Raw genomic sequence first — 24,144 nt, 5'->3', positions numbered from 1 at the left:
GGGTCTCATCGGTCACCGGGGCTCAGCCGATGCCCCCGGCTGGGGGGTGGGATGTTCCCGAGTGGCTCCTCCCGTCGCTTCAGCGCCCGGCGTTAGGCCTCGGGGGGGGGCCCGGGGCTCCCGGCGGCCTCTCAACAGCCTGTGCTGCCGGGGGCGCGGCGGGGCAGCAGCGCGGCCCTGTGCCATGGCGGCCCCCAGGCAGGGGCGGAGGGGCCGGCCCCGGGCATTCAGCGGCCGCCACCGCGGGTGGGGGGAAGGCGGAGCGGCGGCGAGAGGCCCGAGGCCGGGACGGAGCTCCCCGGGCTGCGGGGCCGCTCCCGCTGCGGCCCGGGGACAGGCGGCGCCGACGGCCGCCTCCCGTAGCCTGGCCGAGGGCCGCTGAGGCGGCGGTGCCTGAGGCGGCGGGGGCGGGGCCGAGCCGCCCTGCCGGGTCGCTATTGGCCAGCGGCTGTTGCCAGCGGGGTCGTGTAGCGACGCCGGCCGGCTTCCCCGCAGGCCATTGGCTGTGCCGGCGCTGGCGTCAGCGCAGCGCTGTGCAGTGATTGGCGGGAGGCGGCAGAGCCGCGGGGAGGGCGGGCGGTGGCGGCGGGGGGGCGGAGCCCGGCGGCCGCAGGAGCCGGCGATGGGGCGGCGGGCGCCGCGCTGAGGGGCCGCGGGCGCCGGGACCGCAGGTACCGGGCGGGGTGGGGTGGCACCCGCGGGGTGCCGGGGACTGGCGGTTGGCTCGGCCCGGCTCTAGCGCCCCGCTCCTGGCAGGGCCGGGCCGCGCTCCGGTGTGGGGCTGCGGCGGCGCGAGTGGTGGGCCGAGGCGGGCAGGCCGCGGTGCGGCCGCCCCCGGTGGTGAGGGCCCGAGAGCCTCTGACAGCTTCCCCGGCCCTCAGCCCCTCCCGGGGGAGCCGGTTGCCGCCGCCGCGGGGGTGTCAACAGCGCCCTAGTGCTTAGCAGCACCCCGGTGCCCGTGCCTTGGCGGCCCGGGGGGCGCGGCCGTGCCGGGGGCAGCGGGCACCCTACCGGCGCCGGGCAGCCGTGCCGGGCGGCAGCTCTCGGGCTGCGGGGCCTTGTACCGGGTGCTCGGCCACGGCGCCGTGCCCCGGCAGGCCTGGCGGTGGGAGCTGTAGCCCCTTCCCGAGGGCCTTCCCGTCGGCCCCGCGTAGAAACGTCACCTGGGAGGAAAACGTCGCAGGCCTGGAGGTTCGAAGCAGCGATTTTTTATAGGCGATCATCGGACTTCATTGTGGCGGAGATAAGTTGTTATTGGGAAGAGGCCTTTGCGAGTGGGGTCCCGGGGCTCTTCCCTCTCCTCCGTGGGAGCGTTGGTGGCTCTGTCTGACGGCCCTTTGGGACCTGCCGAGCGCAGTGTGGCATCAGCTTGTTACAGGGGCATCCCCAGGGAACAGGCTCAGTGTCACGGCAAAACCAAAGACCTGTTGTGTTGGAGCACCAGCTGTCTTCCTCTGTGGTGTAAGCGTAGAGTTTGTGATTGACTTTTCTGAAGCTGAGACCTCTAAAATCTCTTTATTTCATTTAAACCAGATTTCTTGAGACAACTGCTAGCAACAGAGCAAACTGCTCGCTCGTGGGATTTGTCCGAGGGATGAGCCTGTGGCTCATGTACAGGAAGATGATTGTGACATTGGAGGTACTTTTCTCATGGTCTCAAACATTTGCTCTCGTCATATGAGCGTGTTCTCTATCTGATGGGGAGACCGAGATTAAAACCCAAAAAAGCTGTGCGATGGTATTTGAGACTTCTCGCTTATCTGTGCGATTGCCTGCGCTGTTAGTAGCCACAGAAATGGTGCTGGCCTGGGCATGGGGTGATGCAGCTGAAGGAGAGTGCAGGCTGTGGCGTGACACCCTCTCGGAGGAGGCTGTGCAGAGCTCGGATTTGGCAAGCAGACAGGTGGGGTGTCCCTGAAGTCCATGTTGGTGATGACTTAACTGGAGGTGCTAGGGTTAGCCAGAGCAGCTCTGGCTTTTCATCAGGCTTCTCTGTATTCCGCGCACTGTCCTTGCAGTGTCCAGAGACGAGGCTGTCCTTCCCTGATGTGTGATGAAGATCTCTCAGTGGGGGTGTCCTTCTTGTCCCACCCTGTGCCCTTTATTGGCTCGTACTCAAGGGACTGTTTGTGTCCCCCTCTCAACCATCCTTTTTTTTGGGGACCCTCATTCTCTTGCTCCACTCACCTTCCAGCAAACATTTATCTCTGCATCCTTCCTGATATGGTTTCTAGTGCTTTCTCAACCTTTTTCAAGGTTGGTCAAGAATGCCTGTACTGCTGCTGCTCTGATGGTCTGGCTGTGGCCAGGCCCCTTTATCCACCCTGGTCATGGGGACATACAACACTGTTTGGCTGCCAAGCTCACACATGCACAGAATAATCCTTTTAACAGCTGAATGTTAGTCTTCTTATCTTTCCAAGGCTTAAGTGTTTGAATACTTTTATTATTGCATCTCCAAAGGATTATCTGGAGGAGCATGTTTGGAGGGCTAGAAGAGCCCTGGTTTTCCAGGTGTGTTTGTGGTGGTATGACCAGAAAGAGAGGCTTGAAGGGAAAGGAGCTGGGACTGGAAAATCCTGTTGTTGCATGCACTGTAACAGTGAATTTAATAATTCTAGTTGAGGACACGTGGTCTTACTACCCCCAGACATGCCTTGTGGAACGTTACAGGCAGCCTCCATCAGTAAGGAAGTCTTAACTTCGCCAGGAGTGGACCAGGTGGCACAGGAGAGAGCTTAACGTGTATACCAGGAATGCTAAATACCAGCTGTAAAACCTGGGTTGTCTGTGTGTGGTTAGCTAATTATCACCACTGGCAGTCTTTAAGTGGAAACAGGAAAGAAAAAAAACCACCCAACATTGGAACTAGTGGTTTCTTGTTTCTGATGTGTTTGATTGCCCTTTTTTTGCTGTGGAATTGCACTGAGGCTGCGGAGTGAGGTCACCCCATGCTGGATGCCAAGGAGACCATGCAGATGAGCAGTATTACAAACATACTAATTGTAAGCAGCTTCCGATGGACTTCTTGCCTTAATAGATGCTGGGAGAGGGGCTTTCCCATTCTAGGTTATTGATGCTGGCCCAGATTACGCAAGTGTGTGACACAGTGTTTCCCGGGGAGGAAGTTAGCATAGATTCCTTGAAACAGCATGACCAAAATCAACCCAAAATGCATCCAGCACAGGCTGGGCAAGTTGAGGCTGGATACAGGCTCTGAGACTCTGTTAGTCCTGAGGGACTGCTGCAGGTCCTCAGGATGTGACTTTGTAGTAGTTCAGCAGGCAGAGATACAAAGTAAAATGTGCATGGAGGGGCTTTTTTTCACTATCGTTTAAAATATCTTGCCTTTTTACACTAAAAGCCACAGAACCTTTTCTTAGAAGATGAAGGAAGGAATTGGGCATCCTGAACTGTAAATTACAGAATAAGTGTACTTTTCCCCCACTTGACTTTGACTCAGCTTTGGCTATGTGGAGATTTCAGGGTTTCAGTTTTCTAAACTCTTTCCCCCCACTGTCCAGATTAAAGTTCATAACTGAACTTTTCAGCCCCCCTGTCCAGATTAAAGTTCATAACTGAACTTTTCAGCCCCCCTGTCTTAATTACTCTGGTTAATTTATGCTTCCGTATGCTCCTAGCTCAAACCCTTCCCCTGAGAGTGAAATGATGTCTGTTTACTTATGCTAGTCCCCTTGAAAACACACTAACCACCTCTAAATTAGTAAGAAATGAGCACACAGTCTCTGTGATGTACAAGATGAGCCACATGAAAAATAAAGCCGTGGGTTACTTTTATGTGAAGGAAATGAGCACAGCACCATTTCAATGTGAAGGGTAGGCCGGCAGTTTCTGTGAAGTTTGTGTAAAATAGCTTTGGTGCTAAACTGATGGGTTAACGTGGCTTATTGAGACAGTTAACATCATGCATGTGAATAGCAGGTTCTTCACTTCTCCAGGTCTGGTCTTGTTCTCTTCCCGGCTCGGGCTGCAGCAGCCGAACCCCAGGGAGGATGCTGTCACACTCGCTCTGTCATCTTCCTGCTGTGCTTGCCGTGGTGAGACCAGGTCGGCTCTAGCTCATCAGCATCGCAGCGACGGATGCAGCTCTGCTGGGAGAGGTGGCCACCCACTTGCTGAGCGTTTGGGGGAGTGCTCGGCTGTTTATCCTGCCGTGTAAAAGCGGGGAAGTTGCTATCGGTCCTGTTACAGTTTTGTTACAGTTCCTGGTGGTGGGATGTGTCTCTTTATAGCTGTGAGTGTTACAGGCAGTGAGAGCTCTAAGCACTGATGGTAGAACGCAGAGTGGTAAAATCCTGAAAGCATGGATTGGCAAAGTGTCTCGGGGCAGGGACTGAACCCTTCGTACCATCTAGTGAAGTGAACACCTGACGGGAGCTGTGCTGACCTGCAGCTCTTCCTACCTGTCAGCCATGCAAATGCATTCCTTGCCCCAGACCTCTCCAGGAGGAGCAGCGTTCCAGTCTGGAATCTGTGACTTGTTGCCGTTTTCAGTCAAAATAGGCATCTCTTAAGTTTTCTTCCAGATTTTATGTAGCAATTCTAACTAAATGTTTCAATTCCTGATGTAATACAAGATGATTATGTGTGGTTAACCTCAAGGGCAGGCACACTGTAACTGCTCTTGCAATTTTAATCAGCTGTCATGAAGTCAGTGATAGACTGACGGAAACATTCTCCTGCTGTTCCCAAAAAGAGGGAACAAGGGGCAAGGAGCAGTACTGGCTTGGCAGATGTGAGTCCAAACAAACCTAGTTTCTAAAGCACTTCTCTGGAAATAGGGGAATGCACCGAACTCTTGCAGTCTTGGCTTTAACACCTGTTTCTTTGTTTGAAGCTTCGAGAGCTTTAGTCCTGTTTCAGCTGAAAGTTGTTTGGGCTTAGATTTGAGAGTGGTGGTGGGAAAAGGTAAGCTACAATTCTGGACTGTTCTCAACTTTTATTTCCTCCTAGTTTTTCTCGTACTTCCCTGTAGATGAACCAGTGGGGGCCTGTGTCTCCAGAAGAACAAGAAACACAGCCTAAGCTAAACATTGCAGCCTTAATTGGGGGAGAGAGAGAGAGACTGGCATTTTCAGCACTGGTGTCAATTGTGGAGTTCCGTTTCAGGATCAAGGAGGGAATTTGTAGCAGCAGGAGTGGGCAGAAGGGGGATGCTGGTGAAGCTGGCTAGGAGCAGCCTCTCTTTGGCTGACCGTGGAGGAAGAGGATGCTCTCCGCTGGTGCCTGCCTTGGAGCTCATCAGGTGCAGGTGGGTGGTGGGTCAAAGGCTGCAGTGGTGCCATTGCTGGAAAGTTCTTTGAGAACTGAGCGTGCTGAAGAGATTTGTGCAGTGAAAGAGCTAGGCTGAAAAATATAAATAGGCAAGTTAAATTGCAGACCAAGTGTCTGTTTGAAGGTGAGCCTGCTGCCTGGTTTCCAGCGGTGGTTGCATGCCGGCCATGTGCTGCTCTGAGCAGTGGGGTGCTGCATGCTGGCGCGTGGTTTGTTCCAGCTCCAGTTTGTCTCCAAGCAGAGCATTAATTAACAGTGTTAAATGTTAAAGGAGGAAAACACTGAGGAGAATGCAAGTTCTTCCTGGCATGGGATTCCTGATCCTGAAATAACATTTTACATCCTTCTGAGTAATGCTCTTTGAGGAACGGACGGGTCCAACATCATGTGGGCGCTTCTCTGTTGATCTAGTGCATGCGTTGCTGCTACACTAAAATTGTTTTTTTCTCCTGATGCATTACCCAGAGCTGGAAAATCCATGTGTTTTGAATAAACTGAAACTGCCTGGCAAGTGACTGCATGGGCTGGGGGAGCCCTTGAACGTTGGCATTGCTGCAGATGCTGCCTCTCTCTGAAGGGGAGCTCTCTGAAGCGATAGGGCTAGTAAGCAGAAGTGTTCTTGCTGTTATTTTGGTAAAGGACACAGTGCAAAGAGAAGCGAGAGGCGCAGCTCTGGTGCCTTCAGGAGGCAGTGCTGCTAGGTGGGAGCAGGGCAGGGGTGTGCTTGTGGGTGCTGGGAGAGTTGGTTTTCCCTACTGGAGGGTGGTGCTGCTGCAAACATTGCTTTGTGGGCATGAGAACCAGTTTTTTTCCACCTTGGTTCATGATTTCCAGAAAACTTTTCAAGTCTTCCTAATGCATCTCTCTCTTCTTGCAGAAAGAGAGTGATAAAATGCAGGAGGAGGTAGGCACAGGGTCTACGTAGTTGTATTATGCATTGAATCGTGCTGCTCTTCACCTCCAGAAGCTGATGTCTTTTGAAGACATAGAGGAGCAGCAGGTGTTTCTCATGTCCCAGCTGGTTTTTAGTTGTTTCCTTATGAAACTTGTTATTAAAATGGCTGAATGGCTGATTTTTTTTTTTGGTTGGAGATACCCTCTGCAAAGAATTTTCTCCTTATGTTGCAATTCGTTTTTCCAGATGTTGGTAATTAAAGTGCAGTAAACTTGCCTTTCATATGGTCTTGTGGCAGATAAGGAGTCTCAGAAGATCTGAGATAACTTTGTTCGTTTTGGCACTCCAGCTGTAGCGCATGGCCTGATCTTTCCCAAGTACAGCTTACAGCAAGAAAAAAAATCATCCTTTAGGCTTCCAGTTTTTATACTGATCTTTTTTTTTTCAGTATGTAAACTTGAACTTCTTGCTTCTTTTTGAATACTGAATAACATATTGTTATATATTAGGCAGTGCTCTTCTAAAATAAAGTTTGATTGAAAAACAAGGAGGTGAACGACCCGGTAGGTATCCTGAAATGTGGGGTGGTGGGAGCCCTGCTGGGTAGCAGCTCAGTGGTGTTCAAACGAGGTTCCTCGTTATGGCCTTGCTTGAAAATTGGGGTTCACTGCCAGTGGGAGCCCACGGAGAGCTCAGGGTGTGTGCCCCATGTGTTTCGTCTTTGCAAGTCACCAGTTTGCCAGCGCTGCAAGGTAAAGTGCAGCTACTGCAGGGATTGCTCAAATATGCTGAAAGTTTTGGAGAGGAGGGATGTGTGTGGATGCAGGCGTTGGAGAGCAGCAGTATATTGATCATGAAGGCTTGCTGCAATGTTTTTTTACCAATGGGGAATAGAAGTCAGAGCCTGGCCTTGTGTCTGTTTGGGGAGAAAAAAAAAAAAAAATAGCATTCTGTGGAAGGCTGTCTCTTCATCTGTGCCTGGGAAACAAACTCATCTGCCATCAAGCCATAGTCTAAGTAGTCAGGACTTGATAGAGCTTCTGGAATATGCCTAAATAGTGGCTTGGTATAGAGAAATTTTGATCATTTGCCCCCAGCAGGAGCCTGGTAAATGAAGGTCTGTGTTACTGTTTCGCTGCTGCTGAGCTGTGTTACTGGAATAGTTGAGAGGCAGCTGAGTTGAGTCCCTGGCAGTGGTAGATAATGTACAAATGTGACCAAAAAAAAAAAAAAAAAGAGTACAAAAAAGCTGCTTCCTAGAAGCATCTAACCTCCTTCTGGGCATGACGTGGTTAGACTCGGAGTATCTTATGAATGTTTGATGTTCAGCCCTGGTGAGGCAGGTAAGCCTGGGTGGACAGCAGTGGTGCTTCCCAGTACCTCAGCCGATGTGTTTTGCTGGTAAAAGTGTAGGAGGAGGGAGGTTCCTCGTGCTCCTGGGGTATTGCTTGATTTTGTTGGTTTTTTTAAAATTTATTTATTTATTTCCCCCTTGCTTTTTGGGGCTTGGTTTCTTTTGAGCCTAAGGTCGTCTGTCCCATGAGTGACTCACTGTGTTGCTTTGCTGAGATGCTCTGAAGAGCGAGTTGATGCTGAAGTTTTTACAGCATCTCCTTTAGCTGCCACCGTCAGCCAAATGTTGCAGGCAGGGCAGGCAATGGAGAAGCTCCTGGGGAGTGAAACCCTGTCCTATGTGTTATCTACCAAATTTCCAAAAGCTTTCAAAGCTGTTGTGTGGCATCAGATCTTATTCGGGGTGTTGGGGTATGTGTCATTAACTGCTGTCTCTCTCTCCTCCCTGGACAGGGCTGGTTGCACCCTGATGCATAGGGCTCTTGTGTTCCGATGACTCCCAAGCACATGATGCATAGATTTCTTCTGAAATCGTGGGTGATGGGAGAGTTGCAGTGAGGTCTCAGAGCAAAATTCCCCCATCTGGGCCTGAGGGCACATCTTGGGAAGCTTTGGAGCTATCTGCAGCTGCTGAACCAAGTGTGGGCAGATCTGTTGCTTTTCGTGTACTTTTAGGGTGTTGAGCAGCAGACCTGCAGGGTAACTTTTGCAGGCAGATAGCTGATGTACAAAATAGTGTACTTTTTAAAAAAGAATAAAATGAGGCTGCGGTCTTCAACCCTGAGCAGAAAGTATGTTTAAAACAAACAAAACTGAAAAACAAAGCCCTGCAGCAGTGTGGGACCAGTTCTTGGGTTGTTTGTTTTTTTTTTTGGTTTGGGGGTTGGGTGTTTGTTTCTGTTGGGTTTTCTTTGGGTTTTTTTTTTTTGTTTATTAAAGTATTATGCAAACTTTTAACAGTAGCATGGAGCACTTCAGGCCACTCATCATATCCCACCCGTGCATATCTCTGGTGGGAGTATCTCAGGGTGTGTAATCACTGTGGGTGCAAGGGTCTGGAGGCCAGAGCTTGCCCACCGTGATGTACAGGAGGGGGGTCCCTGCCAGTTGCACAGGTACTACAGGTTAACTGGTTAACCAGTTGTCTGCAGTAGGCAGAACTAGATGCTGAATGACATGTTACAGGCCTGGGGTTGGATTTGTGCCCTGGAAAGATGCGTGTGAGCTGGATGAGGCGGGGTGTGTGGGGGCAGGTGCTTAGATGTGGTGGAGGAGGCAACTCATGGTACTTGTCTCCCTCGAGAAGGTTGTGCTCAGATGATCTGAGAGCCCCCAGGATTTGGGAAATCCAGCTTTCGTGGTGAAAAGGAAAGCATTGATGTTTGGAAATGCCCTGTAGCAACTGAAAACCTTCAGTTCGCCGATGACATCTGGAGGATCATATGATTGGAAAACTCGGTGCCTGCATTCCCGTGGATTTGGAAAGCAGGCTGGGTAGCCTTGCACCTGGGGGTTAAACGTCCGCTTGCGTGCGCAGCGTCGGAGCTTTGGCGACCTGCAGGTTGTGAGTGGGCTGCTAGCTAAAGTTCAAAGAAGAACGGGTGGGTTATGTCGGCTACACAGCTCGGTTATTTGCTGGTGGCACTGTAGCGAGGTGCCAGGTCTCGGTCAGGGAAATGGGCCGCTCCACGAGAGGAGTGGAATTAGGCACTGGCGGCCTTGCCAGGAGGTCATTTGTGTTCTTGGTGGGGACGTTCCAGGGAGGCTGATCTGTACAGAAGCTGGTGTAGATGAGCTACATCTGAAGAAGGTGGAGCTGGTGAAGTCCAGTTTGCTCTGGATTCTATCAGAGCCTCAGAATTGCTCCAGGTTGAGATGCTTATCGTGCCGATGGCCGTGACCTCCACCTAACGATTCCCCTGTGGCTGTTTTTTTCTCTTGACTGTGGCTTTTCCCTTGTGGCTTTGATCAAGGTAGTCATCTGGCTTGCTGTGGCTTCCCTACCTGGGAGAAATAACTGTCTTAACCGGCTGTGGGTGCAGAGCAGAGCTGGGGGGACCCTTCGGCTCCTTGTCTTCTGCGTGTCGCTGCTGGGCATGTCTTCAGGCTGGACCACTGCTCTCCGTCCTGATCTCTGCAGCCTTGAGCTGTTCGGTCATTTGAGGGAGTTTGAAACCCCTGTGGCCCTTTGGATGATACAAACTGGATCACCCATCTCCTTGTGATGCCTGAAGACTGACAAGGAGGATGTTTTGCTGGTGTGGTTTGCACAAGCAGTGTAGCAGGTGGGATCCTGCATGCGCCAGCACCGTGGTCTCAGCCTTGGAACACTAGCTGCAATTTGAGGAACCGGCTCACCTCACTGCACGTGTTTGAGTTTTGGAGTCCTGGTGCATAACTCGCTTTTCTGAGCCAGCTTTCCACAAACAGGGTTTGTTTTTCTTCAATTTGAGTAATCTCTGCAAACTCAGCCCTTTATATCCTGGATCTGCTCAGAAGCTGAGGATACAAAATGTTGCTGAGAAGAGACTTCTGATTTATTTGCTCACGTCTAACTGTGGCAGCAGAGGGAATATTGATAATAAACCTAATGTCTCAGACTTTTTTTTCTTTTTAAATGAGAACAAGACATGCATCCCTAAGGAATGAGCTCAGAAATCACAGCTGCCCAGGAAAAAACCCCAGCAACAGCGTTTGGTGCAAACCAACTGTTTGGGTCTTGATTCCCACTGCATTTTTGGTGTTTCTGCTGTAAACAAAGCTGGTGAAGGGTGTAGAGAGCAAGTCCTGTGGGGAGCAGCTGAGGGACCGGGGGGTGTTCAGCCTGGAGAGGAGGGGGCTCAGGGGACATCAGATCGCTCTCTGCAATTATCTAAAAGGAGGGTGTAGCGAGGTGGGGGTCGGTCTCTTCTCCCAAGTAATGAGCAATAGAAGAAGAAATGACCTCAATGTGTGCCGGGGAGGTTTAGATTGGATGGTAGGAAAAATTCCTTCACCAAAAGGGTTGTCAAGCACCGGAACGGGGTGCCCAGGGACACAGTTGAGTCACCCACCATCCCTGGAGACGTTTAGGCGAGGTGCAGATGTGGTGCTTAGGGACGTGGTTTAGCGCTGGGCTTGGTGGTGCCAGCTTAATGGTTGGGCTCGATGATCCTAAAGGTTTTTTCCTAAACAATTCTGTGATTCTATGGACGTCGGGGTTTGGTTCGATGAGCTGTTGACAGTTGTGAAGGAAGGCTGTGTGTTGATGAGCTGAGCCTTTAGGGAGCCAGGAAAGGGACTGGCTTGGCTGTACACTCCGGTTCATGTTCAGCTGGGTATGAAATTGGAACTGGAGTGCACTGCAGATGTTATCTTTGGATTTCAGTTCCTTCCTCACTAACTGTATCCATGAAAATGTTGCGGCTTTTCCTTTGTGCCTGCTGAATGGCATGAGTCAGATATTAAAGCAGTGACTTCAGGTTCCACCCTGGGATGGACCCCAAGAAGAAAATGCCAAATAACTTGTAGAAAACCGTGCGTTTCCTGACAGACGGCAGGGTGGCAATTCCGTTTCAGTCCTGAATAGTGCTGCCAGGGCAAGGACACGGTGCTGCCTGTGTCTCAGATGTGGAGCACAAAGAGCCTCAGTATAAATACTCCCAGGACACAGGGAGTGAGGGCAGTTTTATTCCAATACACAAAATGGACTTTTTTTCCCCTGGACTTAAACAACATTTTGGCTGAACAAACGGAACAGACCTTTTTATTAAAAGCATATATCTTCTCATGCCTGGTTCAGTAAGAGGCTTTTAAAATTGAAAGAACTCCTTAACTTGCAAAACAGCTGACTTAAGTAATTCCAATAGCATTTATCATCTTACTTTTCGCTCCTTAAAGTTGGAGAGCTTGTAACCTTTTTTTTTTCTTATTAAAAAAAGGGAAAGCAATAAGAAAAGTGGCTCTAACCCTGTGTGCTCTTTGCACAGGTGGAGAGAGAGGCTGAGTCAAGGCACTGCTGAGTCTAAGTTCATTTTTAAGTTGATGGAAAGATTCCCATTTGTTTTGATGGGGATTGATCTGCCCACAAGCTCAAGCTTATTTCCATTCGAGTGGAAAGATTGCAGATAATTATCAAGAGCAGCTTTAATAAAGAGGTTATAAACTTTTCTACTAGAAATTAGAAAATATTCTGTAATTTGAGGGGATGCTACCAAAGCTGGCATCTGGTGATGAGATGCCAGTGAAGTGCTCTCTCCCTCTTGAACACATCCACCGTGATGGGAACTGTCCTGACGGATGAAGCCCTTGGTTGTGTAAGAGTTGCTTAATTTCCAAGACATGAAAGAGCACTTGTGCTTACCCAAATCAGGGTTTTCAAGGCTTCAATGATCACGTTCTTGTTTTCTTGGCTCTTTGTTTTCTTCCTCTCTAGTCTGGCCAAACCTCCAACCAGGAGCAAGCCTTTATTTTCTTTAGCTATTTTAGGTTGATTTAGGCTTAGCTGAACCTGACGAAACTGGAGTTTCATGGGAATGTTTGACTCCTGTTGTGCACAGAGATCTCAAAACAAAAAAGCATTTCCTTGGAGGGAGTGGCGAAGGTTTGTTTGCCTGCTTCTAACTCCAGGAAACGGAGATTGAAGATTCCCCCCATGCCCCCTAAATTAAACAAACCTAATTCTTTTCATATTTCTGCTTGAGTAAGTTTGGGGGTTATTTTTGTTTGTCCATCATCCCCACCACCACCTTCCACCCCCCTGCCTCTGACCTATTATCCTTTTCATTGCTTTCATTTGAACTTCTGTTATGGGATTGTGTCTCTCTTGAAATCCAGCCGCTGGGATGAGAGGCCGTTCTAGCGATGATCCCAGCAGCACTGGTGCGCAGGGATGGCCGTGTGTGCCTTCCATAAGGCGCTCCTGTTTACAGACATGAGGATTTCGGTCTTTACCAGCAGTCCGATGTTGTTGGCTGGTGTTCAGCTGGTGACTAATTGTAACCCTAGCTCTTTATTTCTGCACAGCTGCCTCTTAGGGACCGGGCTAAAGAAGATGGGAGAAAATGGGATTTTTAGGAATCTGCAAAGCATGCCTGTCTTTGGGATCGAGATATCTCCTCCCAGGGAGGAACACGGCTGTTGCTGGCAGCTTGGGCGAGCTGCTGCCTTCCCTCAAAGGCAGAGACGTCACACGTGGCTCAGCTGAGCCACCTCCTCGTTTGTCATGTTGGGCTTTTTCTCTGCATCTTCTCCCCGATTCATGTATTTGCTGCTTGTTCCTTGTGCTCTCCTTGGGTAGATCACAGAGGTGCCGAAAAGGTGATGGTGTGCTTTGCTGGTTGCACGTGGCTGGTCGTGAAAAATCACGGTTGGTCTGAATCATTGAAAGGGCAAGGAGGAAAGCTGGCCTGCTGCCCTTTCCGTGGAGCTCCGGGAGGGTTTTTAATGCTTTTGGGGGGTTAATACCCGCATGTTTGCTGTCGGGATGTGGAAACGGACACATGTACATCCCTGTAAAAAAAATTAAAAAATCAGAACACCGAAGATGGGGTGAAGAGGAGCCTTTTGAGTTGGTGGACAGGCTTTAACGGGCTCAGAAGGTGCCTGAACGCAGCTGAGAAGGGCCCCCCTGCACTGAGCCATGCGCGGTGGTGTTTGTGTTGTGTTTGGGTGAAACTTTGCAGCTTTTACAGCAGGTATGAACATAAGTTTTCAGGACAGCTCTAACCAGAGTGGCCAGGGCCTGTGGGGCTCCTGGTTGCCTTCCCCATCTCTGCGTTGGCCCGTTGGCTTTGAAAGGCTTCATCAGGTTAAAGGGCGGGTACCAGGAATTCTCTCTGGGAAAGACAAATCTGCAATTCTGACGCTAAATTATGTAAGTAGGACACTTGGAGCCTTAATTTTATGGTAAGGCAACCTCACAGAGCCTATGAAAGGGGACAGAAGTCTAGCAAAACCTGCGGTTGTTGGGGCCCCGGGGTGCTGCCAGCCCAAGCAGAGCTGGAGGAGGGTGGTGAGGGGGGTCCTGCGCCCTGGCCAGGCCACCGAGGGTGCTGGGTGCTCACTGCCATGCCATTCCCACAGCTCACCTTGGTGCCGGTGCCCGGCCCGGAGCTGCCATGACGACGGGTGACTGCTGCCACCTCCCCGGCTCCCTGTGCGACTGCCCGGGAAGCGCTGCCCTCTCCAAGTCGGTGGAAGACTCTGACATCGGCCGCCCGCAGTACGTCACGCAGGTCACTGCCAAGGATGGACGGCTCCTCTCCACCGTCATCAAGGCGCTGGGCGCGCAGAGGTAGGGCTGCTCCGGGGAAGGGGCTTGGGGTGATGACTTTTTCCCCCTTTGGTGTTTTTTTTTTAATGGCTCTAGGGGCAGAGGGGGATGACAAACTCCCATTTTACGCTGATATTGAGCGTGAATCCTTGTTAGCCTGATGCTTCCCAGGTCTGCACTGTCTTTGCGGGAGCTCGTTGGATGTGCTGGTGGGTTGGGACTTGTGTGTTCGTTGGAACCAGTTGGATGTGCTGGTGGGCTGGGACTTGCGTGTTCGTTGGAACCCCCACGCCTGTGGCCACTCCAGCGTGGGACAGGGCAGGCAGCCTCTGGCTGTGTGCCTCCGCCAAGTCCTTGCTGAGCAGCGGCGAAGGGGGGATGCCACGCTAGCGAGGGCAGCGTGTGCTGTTCGTGGGGATGATGGAGGGGCTGAAAACAGAGCACAGCCCGTGTTCCAGGATGGTCCTGGAGTAAAGGTGAGGTGTTGGTTTGCTGCCCCAGGGAGAGGAGAGTGTGTGTGCTGCAGGAACTGCAGTGTTCGCCTATTGCTAGGGGGAACGTGTGCTAGCTTTACTTGCTCAGACTCTTCCTGATGTGACTTCGCATCATGTATTTTGAGCAGCTTCCAGAGCAGAGGACACACAGCAGCATTGTTCAGTCCAGCTAGTGAGACAGTCAAATTTTGTGTTCAAATCCTGTGTGAACAGCTGTTAGTTTTTTCAATGAATTTGACCAAGTGTTGATGAAGTGTGAAAGCGGCAACTGCAAAAGGCTGGGGGGAGGAAAGCAGGGGAGCTAGAAGAGAATGGAGGCAAACATAATTGCTTTATCTAGCAAACCCTGAGCAGGTCAATAAAAATGTGAGGGGAACTGGGCTTGCTCTCTGACAACAGATAGGCTGGGCAAAAAGTTGTGCAACCCCTCAAAACTTGTGGCGGTGCAATAATTGGGTGAGGAAACTGCCTGGGATTGCAGGTTAAAAAAACCCACCTGAGGAATCCTGTTGGGTCTTCACGGGGCCACCAGTTTGTTCGTTTTGGTGGCGGGTGGGTTTCAGTCTCTTCCATGTCACCAGCCCTTAGGGAAGCGCAGCCAGGAGGAGGGTGACACTGCTGGGAGATTGAATCAGTGATATGGTCTCTACAGCCTGCTGGAGGCTGTTTGAGGGTGTGTGGTGTGGGAGTGTGACCAGGCCCCCTCCCCCTCTGGATAAGAAGGAAGGAAAATGAAGTCTGATAAGATATTTTTTTTTTTTGTGCTGTCAGCAAATTTTTTCCTTCTGGATTGTTTATTGGTAGCCAAGGTTATATTAATGCACTGGAAATATGAAACTCCTCAAACAGGAAGAGAATGGTTGAAATATCTTACAGATGCTTTTCTTAGGAAATAACAGATGCACGAGAGCACTGGAGGCTTGGGGGTTGGTTTTTTTTTTGGTCTGTCTCTGTTGCTAAGGCTGTGTGAGTGGACTGTAATTTTGTCGTTCTGATACAGCTGAGATTTATGTCAATAGAGGTTACAGAATCATCAAATAATTTAGATTGGAAGGGAATTCTGGAGGACATCTTGTTCACCCTCCTTTCAGAGCAAGACCAACTTCAAAGGTGGATCAGACTGCCGAGAGCTTTGTCGGATGCAGTTTTCTGTATCTCTGAGGATGGATTTTCCACCACCACCTCTCCAGACTCCTGTGGCGGGGCTTGTGCCGGCTGAAGTCGTCCCTTAAATAAAAGGCATAGGAAAATGAGGAGAGAACAAGGTTCAGTGGTTCACCAGTGACGTCTGGCAGAGAGAAGGGGATGGTGCAGTGGGTGTGCGTTGCTTCACAGCCTTGAATATGATTTAAAAGCCCAGTTGGGTTGAAACCTGCTAAACATTGGGTTGAAAGTGGTAGAGATCTCCTGTGGTACACCAGCAGAGGAGTCTTGCTTCTATTCTAGTGAGCTGACATACACTTTCTTGCTGGCTCTTCTCTTCCCTTCACGTACCACCGATGTTTTTCCCCTGTACGCTCCTTTTCCTTGCACTGTATTTTCGTGTCTTGCTTTCTGTTTTGTCTGGTTGTGCAAACTAATGGAAGTGGCGCTACTGCTTTTGAAGAGCGCATGTTGCTTGTTCTGCCTGTTGTGTTGCAATCCCCAAAAACTTCTTTTGCAGTCCGGAGTTTTTTAAAAGTCAGAATAGCAGTGGTGCATGAGCTGTGATAAGGGATCAGTCTGGTTTTTGTACTGTCAGCAATATGTGGGAAAAGGTGATAGCCCATACAGCTCACCTGGAGAGGGCATGCAATAGGGGTTTGGATATAAAGATGTTCCTTTCTTGTCCTCCCTCCTACCCCCAAATCTGTGCAACTATGGATGTAAGAGAATGGTGGTTGTGTGAAAGGAATGGCTGGTTGGAAGGTGGGAAAGAAGCGAGATGCTAGTGAGTGGCTCGTTTGCATGGTCCAGGGAGGGCAGCCCTGCATGGGGCTTCTGCTGCCCAGCATTTTATTTCTAAATGATCTCAATGCATGGCAAACACTGAAGAGGGGTACTGAATTTCTGAGAATAGCAAACTCTGGTGTCTAGAGCTATTTCGGGTTTCCCAGGGAGCCCAGGGCATCCTCATTATGGGGGTGGCGGACGTGGCATAGAGCTTCTGGGAAACCCATGCCTTTTGATGCCAACTGGGATGTCCTTGGACCTAAAATGGCACTAGATGTCTGAATTTAGGGAACTGAATGTTATTGGAAATGGCTGCAGGCTGAAATAATGGTTGCAGTTCAGTGTGGGGTGATGCAGATGAAGAACAGTGGTCCGGGATTTACGTATGTATTTGCAGGAGGAGGGAAATGGGCGGTTATGTGCAGCAGTGACCAAAAGGCAAATAAGATATGAAGATTTTGGAAAGTAATGAAGAACAGAAGTCACTGCAAAAATCCCTGGTGTGCTCACATCTTGAAAACTGTAGCTCTGGTCCCTGCAGCTCTGAAAGGATGTTTTAGAAATGCAGGAGGTAGAGGGAAGGGTGGTGATGGTGATCAGAAAGGTGGATGTGTTTCTAAGGCATGACTGAATAGGCTAGGATGCTCCTGCTTGTGGAAGAGGTGACTGAGCAGGCTATGACAGAGGTCTGTAAATCTGGGGGATGTGGAAAACTTTGTCTCCTACAGGACAAGACTTAGGGGATAGTACACGAAACAGGCAAGTGAAGAGGGCTTGGCTCTTTGTGCAGCTAGAGAAAGTCTTTGCTATAGGAGGACACTGGATGCTCTAAGTTTACGTAGATCCACAACCCCCCTGCTTTAGGCTGTGATGGATGCTTGTCACTGAATATTGTCTGCTACAGCTGAGCTAACGGTTGCTGGATGCTGGAGCAGTAGTGCTAACAGTCGGTGGTGACAGTTAGAGGTGTGAGGGAACCTCTTGGAAGCAAATGGGTGGTCTGCGTGTGATCAGCAGTGCAGGTCCCCTGTGGGGAAGGCTGCAAGCGTCTCTGAAAGCGTTTGATACTTCCCTTGATAAGTCTCTCTGGTTCTGTGAGGTCTGTAGAGAGCAGATCTGGAGCTGATCAAAGAGATTTGATTCTGTGGTTGAAATTTCTAGCCAAGGCGGGGGTGAGAAGTGGTTGTTTCTGAAACACCAAGGCATTTCTGCAGCCAGTTCAAGGCACAAATGCTGCGGAACGGTTCTCTGCGTGGGGATGTGCAGATAGGGTGCTGAGCGAGTTACTGCACCGTGATGGGCAGAGGGTTTGTATGCCAGGAACGTAGCCTGGGTGACTGCTTGCCATGAAATATGTTGTGTCCTTGGAGAGCTGGGCTTCCAGGGTCAATGCAGTTGTGTCATTAGATATCACCATTCCCCACGCAGTTACTGCTAAACCCAGGATGCAGAGCAGGGGTGAGGTGATCTGATAAATGTGACTGTGATTGCAAACTTCTTGAGTGGCTCCAGGTGGCTGGGGGCATGCCATGGCTACCGTGGATCATCTGGCTTCGCTTTGGGCTTCTGGGTTTGCGTCAGTACTTCAGGGTTGGTTTCAGGTCCAGTGTCAGCTCGTCTGCCTGCTGGGAGCAGAGCTGGAGACTGGAATACACATGCTGCAGGCCGTTGTGTGGCCAGCTGAGCTGGCCAGGAGGCTGATGTGCCAGCTTCTCTCGGGTGTTGTGGTGCTCATCAACACGACTTCCAGATTTTACTGACCTAGTGCTCCTGGGCACCTCCACACTCTCCTGAGGCTGATTTCTTGCTGCTTTGGGCTCTTGCAGCGTGCCTGGCACATTCTGCCAGGTGCTGCTTGCTGTGCATGTGCCCTTCTGGGGCTTGGTGGGATTCAGACCCCATTCTCCAATGTGGCTGTATCGTTCTGCCTGTTCTGACCGTGATTTCATTCTGTTTGTCTGCCTCTTTAGTGATGGTCCCATCTGTCGAATCTGTCATGAAGGTGGAAATGGGGAGGGACTGCTTTCCCCGTGTGACTGCACAGGAACACTGGGCACCGTGCACAAGAGCTGCCTGGAAAAATGGTTATCCTCCTCCAACACAAGTTACTGTGAGCTCTGCCACACAGAATTTGTTGTAGAGAGAAGACCGAGACCTTTGACAGAGGTACCGCTTTCTTCCTGCTTCACTTTTATTTCCTTATCATTTGAGAGAAAATGACTAATTTGCCCTGCTGTCCTTGTGGTTCTTGCTGTCTCCATCTCCTCGCAGTACCTTAGCCCCCACGAAGAACAATTTTGTTTAGAAAGATCAAGGCTCTTGTCAGGCAAGTGACGTAGTTGCAAAAATGCAGTGGCAATGTTTGGGGTAGCTCCTGCCTGTGAACTCTCCACGTGCTACCTACCAGTGGCAGGCTGTAGGGCTACGGAAAACATTGCACTTGTAGATCTACTTTAATGCCTGAGCATGGAAATGCGGAGGTCACCACGTGACTGACCGAAATACGAAGCTCTCAGAAGTAGTCTTTTTTTTTTTTTCCCCTCTGTTAGTTTTAATCTAATCCCACAGTATTGCATTAGTTCAGCTCTCTTGCCTGTAACTTCTTTGTCGTGTTCTGCTCTGAAAAGTGAGATGTGGTGATTGCTGATACTGGTCAATAAAAGACTCATCCTCCCTTGCCGAATATTGATGTGTGCTTCAGAGCCTTTAGCCTCCCTGCTGAGCTGTGGTCCTCTGTCACTGCCCTGTGTTCCCCCAGTGAAAGGAGAAAGCAGGACATGGCTCAGCCAGCCCTTATGTTCCTCTTGGCGTTGACCATAGCGGGACCAGGCTCCTGACGGGTCCATCACCCTCCTAGAACTGGAAGGTACGATCCAGGCTCGGGTTGGTGCGTGGGTTTGGTTTTGATTGTGGTAGTTTTTCTTGGGGTTTTTTTGTTGTTTTTTTTTTTAATCACAAAACTCTCTTCATTCCTCTGTTTAGGCAGTCTGCTGTGATCACATTTCAGACTTCCTTTGGCCCCCAGGGTTTATAGCAGCTGCCTGTAATGATGCCCTTTACATGTGGGGAACAAGGGCAGCTTGGACCAGGCCATCTTCTGACCTCAGAATTCAAATGTACATCCCCAAAGAGGAATAAGTAAATCAGTGAGCTACAGTACGAAAGGCTGTAATGGTTTGTGTTAAATGATTCTATACTTAGACAGATTAAACCATCTTCTAGGTTGGAAAAGACCTTTGAGATCACAAGAGTCCAGCCGTTAACCCAGGACTGCCAAGTCCACTACTAAACAATGACCCTAAGCACGGCCTCTAGCGTTTGAGTTTGGTGGGTTTTTTTTAAACACCTCCAGGGATGGTGATTCCACATGCATGGGCAGCCTGCTCCAGTGCTTGACCACCCTTTTGGTGAAGAAATTTTTCCTAATATGCAATCTGAACCTCCCCTGCTGTAACTTGAGGCCATTTCCTTTTGTCCCGTTGCTTGTTATCTGGGAGAAGAGACTGACCCCCACCTGCTTACAACCTCCTTTCAGGTAGTTCTAGAGAGCGATAAGGTCCCCCTGAGCTGCCTCCTCTCCAGGATAAACAACCCCAGTTCCCTCAGCTGCCTCCTCATGAGACTTGTGCTCTAGACCCTTCCCCAAACGTCTGTGAGTTGTGTTGGCAGGTGAGCAGGTGACGTTGATATGACTGGTGGTGCTGCAGGACCATATAGGAGGGTGTCGCTGGGCACACCTGAGGTCCAGCCTGGAAGATCAAAGCAAGGTCCTGTAGCCCTTGCTGCCACACCGCAGCCACACCATGTGAAACTGGGGGTGGGCTCTTCCCTGTGTCACCTTGTTGCTAGGTTGGGTTTGGGTGCTCATTCAACACAATGTGCAACTGCAGAGAAGCATCAGCCTGCCCGAGGAGATTTACAATTAACAATTTTGGGACCCCCCTGGTCCTGCAGCCATCAGCAGTGAGAGAAGCAGTAAAGCATCACCTGGAGCCACCACTGCAAATACTCCCCTTCTCCACGTGCACCCTGTCCCTGCAGGGTGTTTCATCATGTGCCTCCCTGGCTGTGTTTGAACTGTGGCGTGTAGCTCTGGGTTTTGTTTCAAAACTTACTTTTCCTGTTGACAGCGTTTCAAACTGATGCAAAGCAGTGCTGCTGCTGCTGCGCTGTCGTCAGCGGGGCTGCAGGACGGGGTCTCTTAGCTGATGCTCAACAACAGGCTCCTGTAACCTGCCAGCTATCAGAAGCTTGTCAGTGCCTGCTACCACAAGCGTATACGTGGGGAGGCAGGGGTTAATTCTGGTTTGTAGCTGTCGCTACTCTTGTCTGCTCTCTCCTTCCCCTTGCTCCATCACTTAGATTCGCTGAGTCACAGTTGGAATTCCAAGTTGCTTTTCCCACCTCTTTCCATTCCCATCAGTTCTAGAGGTTGTTTCCTTTCCCTTCCCACCTTCCTCTGGAAATGACGCCTGCCCCCTCCTCCCCCCAGTCCTCATCTCTCCTTCCCACACTCCCGTCACCTTTGGGTGCCCAGCAAGCCTCGGAGGCGAAAATAGCCCCTCAACTGGGGAAACGTTCAAGCTTCGGTTTGCAAAATTGGTATTCAGGTTTTGTGATTGTTTAATTTACAACTGACTGGCATTGACTTGATGGCCCCGGATGGGAGAGATCTTCAGGCTGCAGCGCTAAACCAAACCGTGCATTTAGCAAAGCGATCTGTAGAAGAGCATTACGTCAGGGGTTAGTGCTGGCTGCGTCTTGCCGCTTTTCTCCCTGCTGCTAAAACATGTAAAATGGCTCTTTGACCGAGAACTCTCAAATGGCTGGTTGAGGCTTAAAATATTTGGAGAGGGCTGTGTCTTGGCTTTGAGGCAAGCCCAGTAACAGCGAGCTTGCTAGGTCTTATGCGGGCCAAAATTTTGAGTGCAGGTTTTGGATGTTTTAGCTTAAGAGCTAGTAGAGGATTCGTGCCCAGAAACAAACATGTGGAAGTGCGTTTAGCTGTAGTTCACAGATGCTGTAGCACCTCGTAACAAGTACAGGCTTAGAAAACTGTGTACTTGAATGAAAGCTCCAAGACCAGTGGGTACTGGGAGAGCTTCTGCTCTGAGGCTGACGTCTGTGCTTCCAGCAGGCAAGAGGAGCTCGCTAGGACAGCATGGCAGGGAAGGCTTGACTCTTCTGTGTGATTTCTTGTCTGTACTCTGAGGTGCGTTAGTGAACAGCCTGGGACAATCAAATTTTAATTCCTTTTGAAATCTGTGAAGAGCTCCTCTGAACTGGAGCCGGTAAGGGTATGGTGACCAGCAAGCAATCCGTGAGTGTTGAGAGGTGGTGGGTGGGCAACATTGTGACCCCCAAACGCAAAAAATCCCTCTCTTGAAAACACTGTGGCATAGATCCCTCAAGCCGTTACTGATAGCTGTCAAAGGCTTTGGGGGTGTGAATTATTTGTGACTTCTCATGTTTGGGGACTGTCTGTGAGCACAGTGAAGATGATCTGCCCTGTTCTGGTGTCTCCTGTGTCTGCTGGGGGAACAGCTTGCATGAAGTGCCCTTAGTGCCTGGTGAGTTTGGAGGCTGGTGAGCACTTAGTGGAAAAATTGCCAGTTAGATCACCCGTGAGAGTGATCCCTGCTGTAGAGCAGAATAACGTACAGCTCGCCATCATCGTACAGCCCTGGAGCGGTTCCCTTGCCTGCAGTTCCTTGGCAGCAAGCTTTTTCCCTGGCTTGAGGAGCAGCCTGTGGGCTGGTTTAATAAATCCCATGGCAGCAGCCTGCTCTTGCTCTTTCCCAGGAGCCAGCAGCACTTCCCCACCACATGATGGAGTGTCCTGAGTCCCGTACAAGCTGTGCTGAGCAGTCACACCGGTGTGCCAGGGCTCTGCGATGCCGGTGTGCCAGGGCTCCGTACAGCACGGTTCAGCTGATGGGCACAGGCACTGCGTGCCTGGCACATCGTGAGTGGGGGGCTCCTGCTGGACCCCAATGGCTGGAAGGACTCGCCTGTTCTTGTTGTGCTGCTTCCATGCTGTAAAATGCCCTGATCCCTGCCTGGAGCCTGGGGAAAACATCCTGGAGTTGTTTCTTGTTTTTTCTTGGGTGTTGTTACAACCCTTCTGAGCTTCTGCCCCACCGAAATCCGTGCCTGTCAGGAGTGGTGACAGCGAGCGTGCTGTGCCGTGTGAGGTTTCTTTGGGCTTTTTGTTCGCGTAGAGGCCGATTTACGGAACTTGTCCACTTTCAGCAGTGCACCTGCTGTTAGCAGAGGCTCTGCGCTCAGCGCAGAGCCCTTCGGAAAGGGCTGTTAACAGCTTTGCCAGCTTGCCGGCACTTTCCATTAATACGCTCCGTCTGCAGTCTGCTGTAATCTCATCCTCACACCAGACTGGGCCAAAACTCTTCACCAAATACTTCTGGCAAGTGTAATTCCTAAGTTGTTCATCTGTTTCTGAGACGAGGGCTCAGGAAGGAGGCTGCTTAGTCATTTTAAAATGACACGTTTCCCTTTAGCCGCCTTATCTGAGAAATTTGCTGCTCCTTTGTTGCAGGGAGTGGTGGGGAGCGTTTTGAAACTTGAGGGAAGTGATGCTCGTGGGTGAGTGCGCTCTTTAGCAGCTCCAATAAAGATCTGCTGTTCACCAAGTAGAACTGGGAAGTCAAATTAGAGATTAGTGATGGTGAGCGGAGGAGGATAAATGGGATGGAGGCTAGGACTGGGAGCAGCGCAGGAGCATGCTTTGTGGCAGTGGTGTTGATGAAAGGATCTGTGCCAAGTGTAAAAAGCTGTCCAGGCATCCTGGCTCTCTCCTGCTGTCACATGGCCACTGACACCCATCAGAGAATTAGGTGACAACGCTACCTGTTGATGTTGGTCCTCACAGGAGAAAGCGGCTGACTCTTGTTGTTTGCTCTACTGTGTCCGACCTTTCTAGCCTGGAGAAGCTGAGAGCTGCTTGTTACAGCTGCGGTGGTCACTGGTCAACACAGCAGAGGTGGTCACTGGTCAGCACAGCTGATCTCTGCGGGAATGGGCCACCAGCCCCATGAAAAACTCGCTCTGCCATGTGTGCTTGCAAAGCTTTCAGAAGGAGAGAGGCTGAGCTGCCTGCGGGCTAGAGGAGGCGTTTTGGGAAGCTCCATGGTCAAGTTGAAATGCTTCTGTGGAAGCTGCAGAAAGTTCTTCGACGTCAGGGGACGCCACAACAAAATTGTCTTATTTTTTACTTCGGTCCTCTTGGATATCCACGTTACAGTGTGGTCTTTCTGTGGTCACAGCTCGTGTTTTCCAGGATCAGTGCACAGGGGAAAGATGCTCACTAGCTAACTTTGTTTATCCCTCTGTGTTGTGTGGCTGTGTGCTTTTCTATCCCCGCTCACAAGTCAAAATTACTCGTGTCCCCGTGGGCTGCTTTGGGGTACTTATTGCTGTGATATCTGAGCGCTTCACAAACAGTAATTTAATTTTGCAGTCTCCTTCAGGGAGGGAAGACGGCAACCTTGCTCAGTATGGATTAAAGACCATTTTTAAGTAGAACTGGATTTTTATTTTCTTTAAGCACCCATTTATTTATGTTGTGGCCTGTTCAATGTGAAAAATAGTAACAGTGTTTGCTGCCAGTGTGGCTGATCTCTGAACTGGGAGTGGGGGACTTGTCTGAGCCTGGAGCCGGCAGGGAGGATATCTCCTGCAGTTCAGCCTAGTTTGGTTATTTTTTAACTAAGAAGCTGGGTGAAAGCTGAAAAAAACGCGTGAAAGGCTTTTGTTAACTGTTAGGCTGTGAGGTTGATGGGCTGAGCGCTTTTTTTGGGATGTTTTGAACAGCAGGTGAAGGTGGAGAGTTGAACTGCAGCCCCAGGCGCCTGGGGAGGGTCTGTAAGTAGAGGGGTGGGATGCTGCCATGCTGGTGGCTGTGC

At 50.5% G+C, this 24,144-nt stretch overlaps 1 protein-coding gene across 4 annotated transcripts in view; it reads left to right on the top strand.

Annotated features, from left to right (window-relative positions):
* The first annotated feature begins 587 nt into the window (after nucleotides 1-587).
* MARCHF2 (membrane associated ring-CH-type finger 2) overlaps nucleotides 588-24,144 on the top strand; it is a 37,752-nt gene continuing 14,195 nt past the window's right edge. The window contains exons 1-3 of one of the 4 annotated variants that reach the window (XM_037387375.1): nucleotides 588-671; nucleotides 13,607-13,817; nucleotides 18,193-18,388. In XM_037387375.1, coding sequence (XP_037243272.1) covers nucleotides 13,642-13,817; nucleotides 18,193-18,388 — 372 coding nt within the window. In that variant the 5' untranslated portion in view covers nucleotides 588-671; nucleotides 13,607-13,641. Of the gene's footprint in view, nucleotides 672-1,215; nucleotides 1,462-3,959; nucleotides 5,273-7,460; nucleotides 7,534-13,606; nucleotides 13,818-18,192; nucleotides 18,389-24,144 lie in introns of those variants that run through there. The other 3 variants (XM_037387376.1, XM_037387377.1, XM_037387374.1) reach the window with 3 other exon arrangements.

This window comes from Falco rusticolus, chromosome 4, assembly GCF_015220075.1.
Source record: "Falco rusticolus isolate bFalRus1 chromosome 4, bFalRus1.pri, whole genome shotgun sequence".
Lineage (NCBI taxonomy): Eukaryota > Metazoa > Chordata > Aves > Falconiformes > Falconidae > Falco > Falco rusticolus.
Note: the sequence above shows the minus strand (reverse complement) of the source record. Positions and strands in the feature narration are given on the sequence as shown.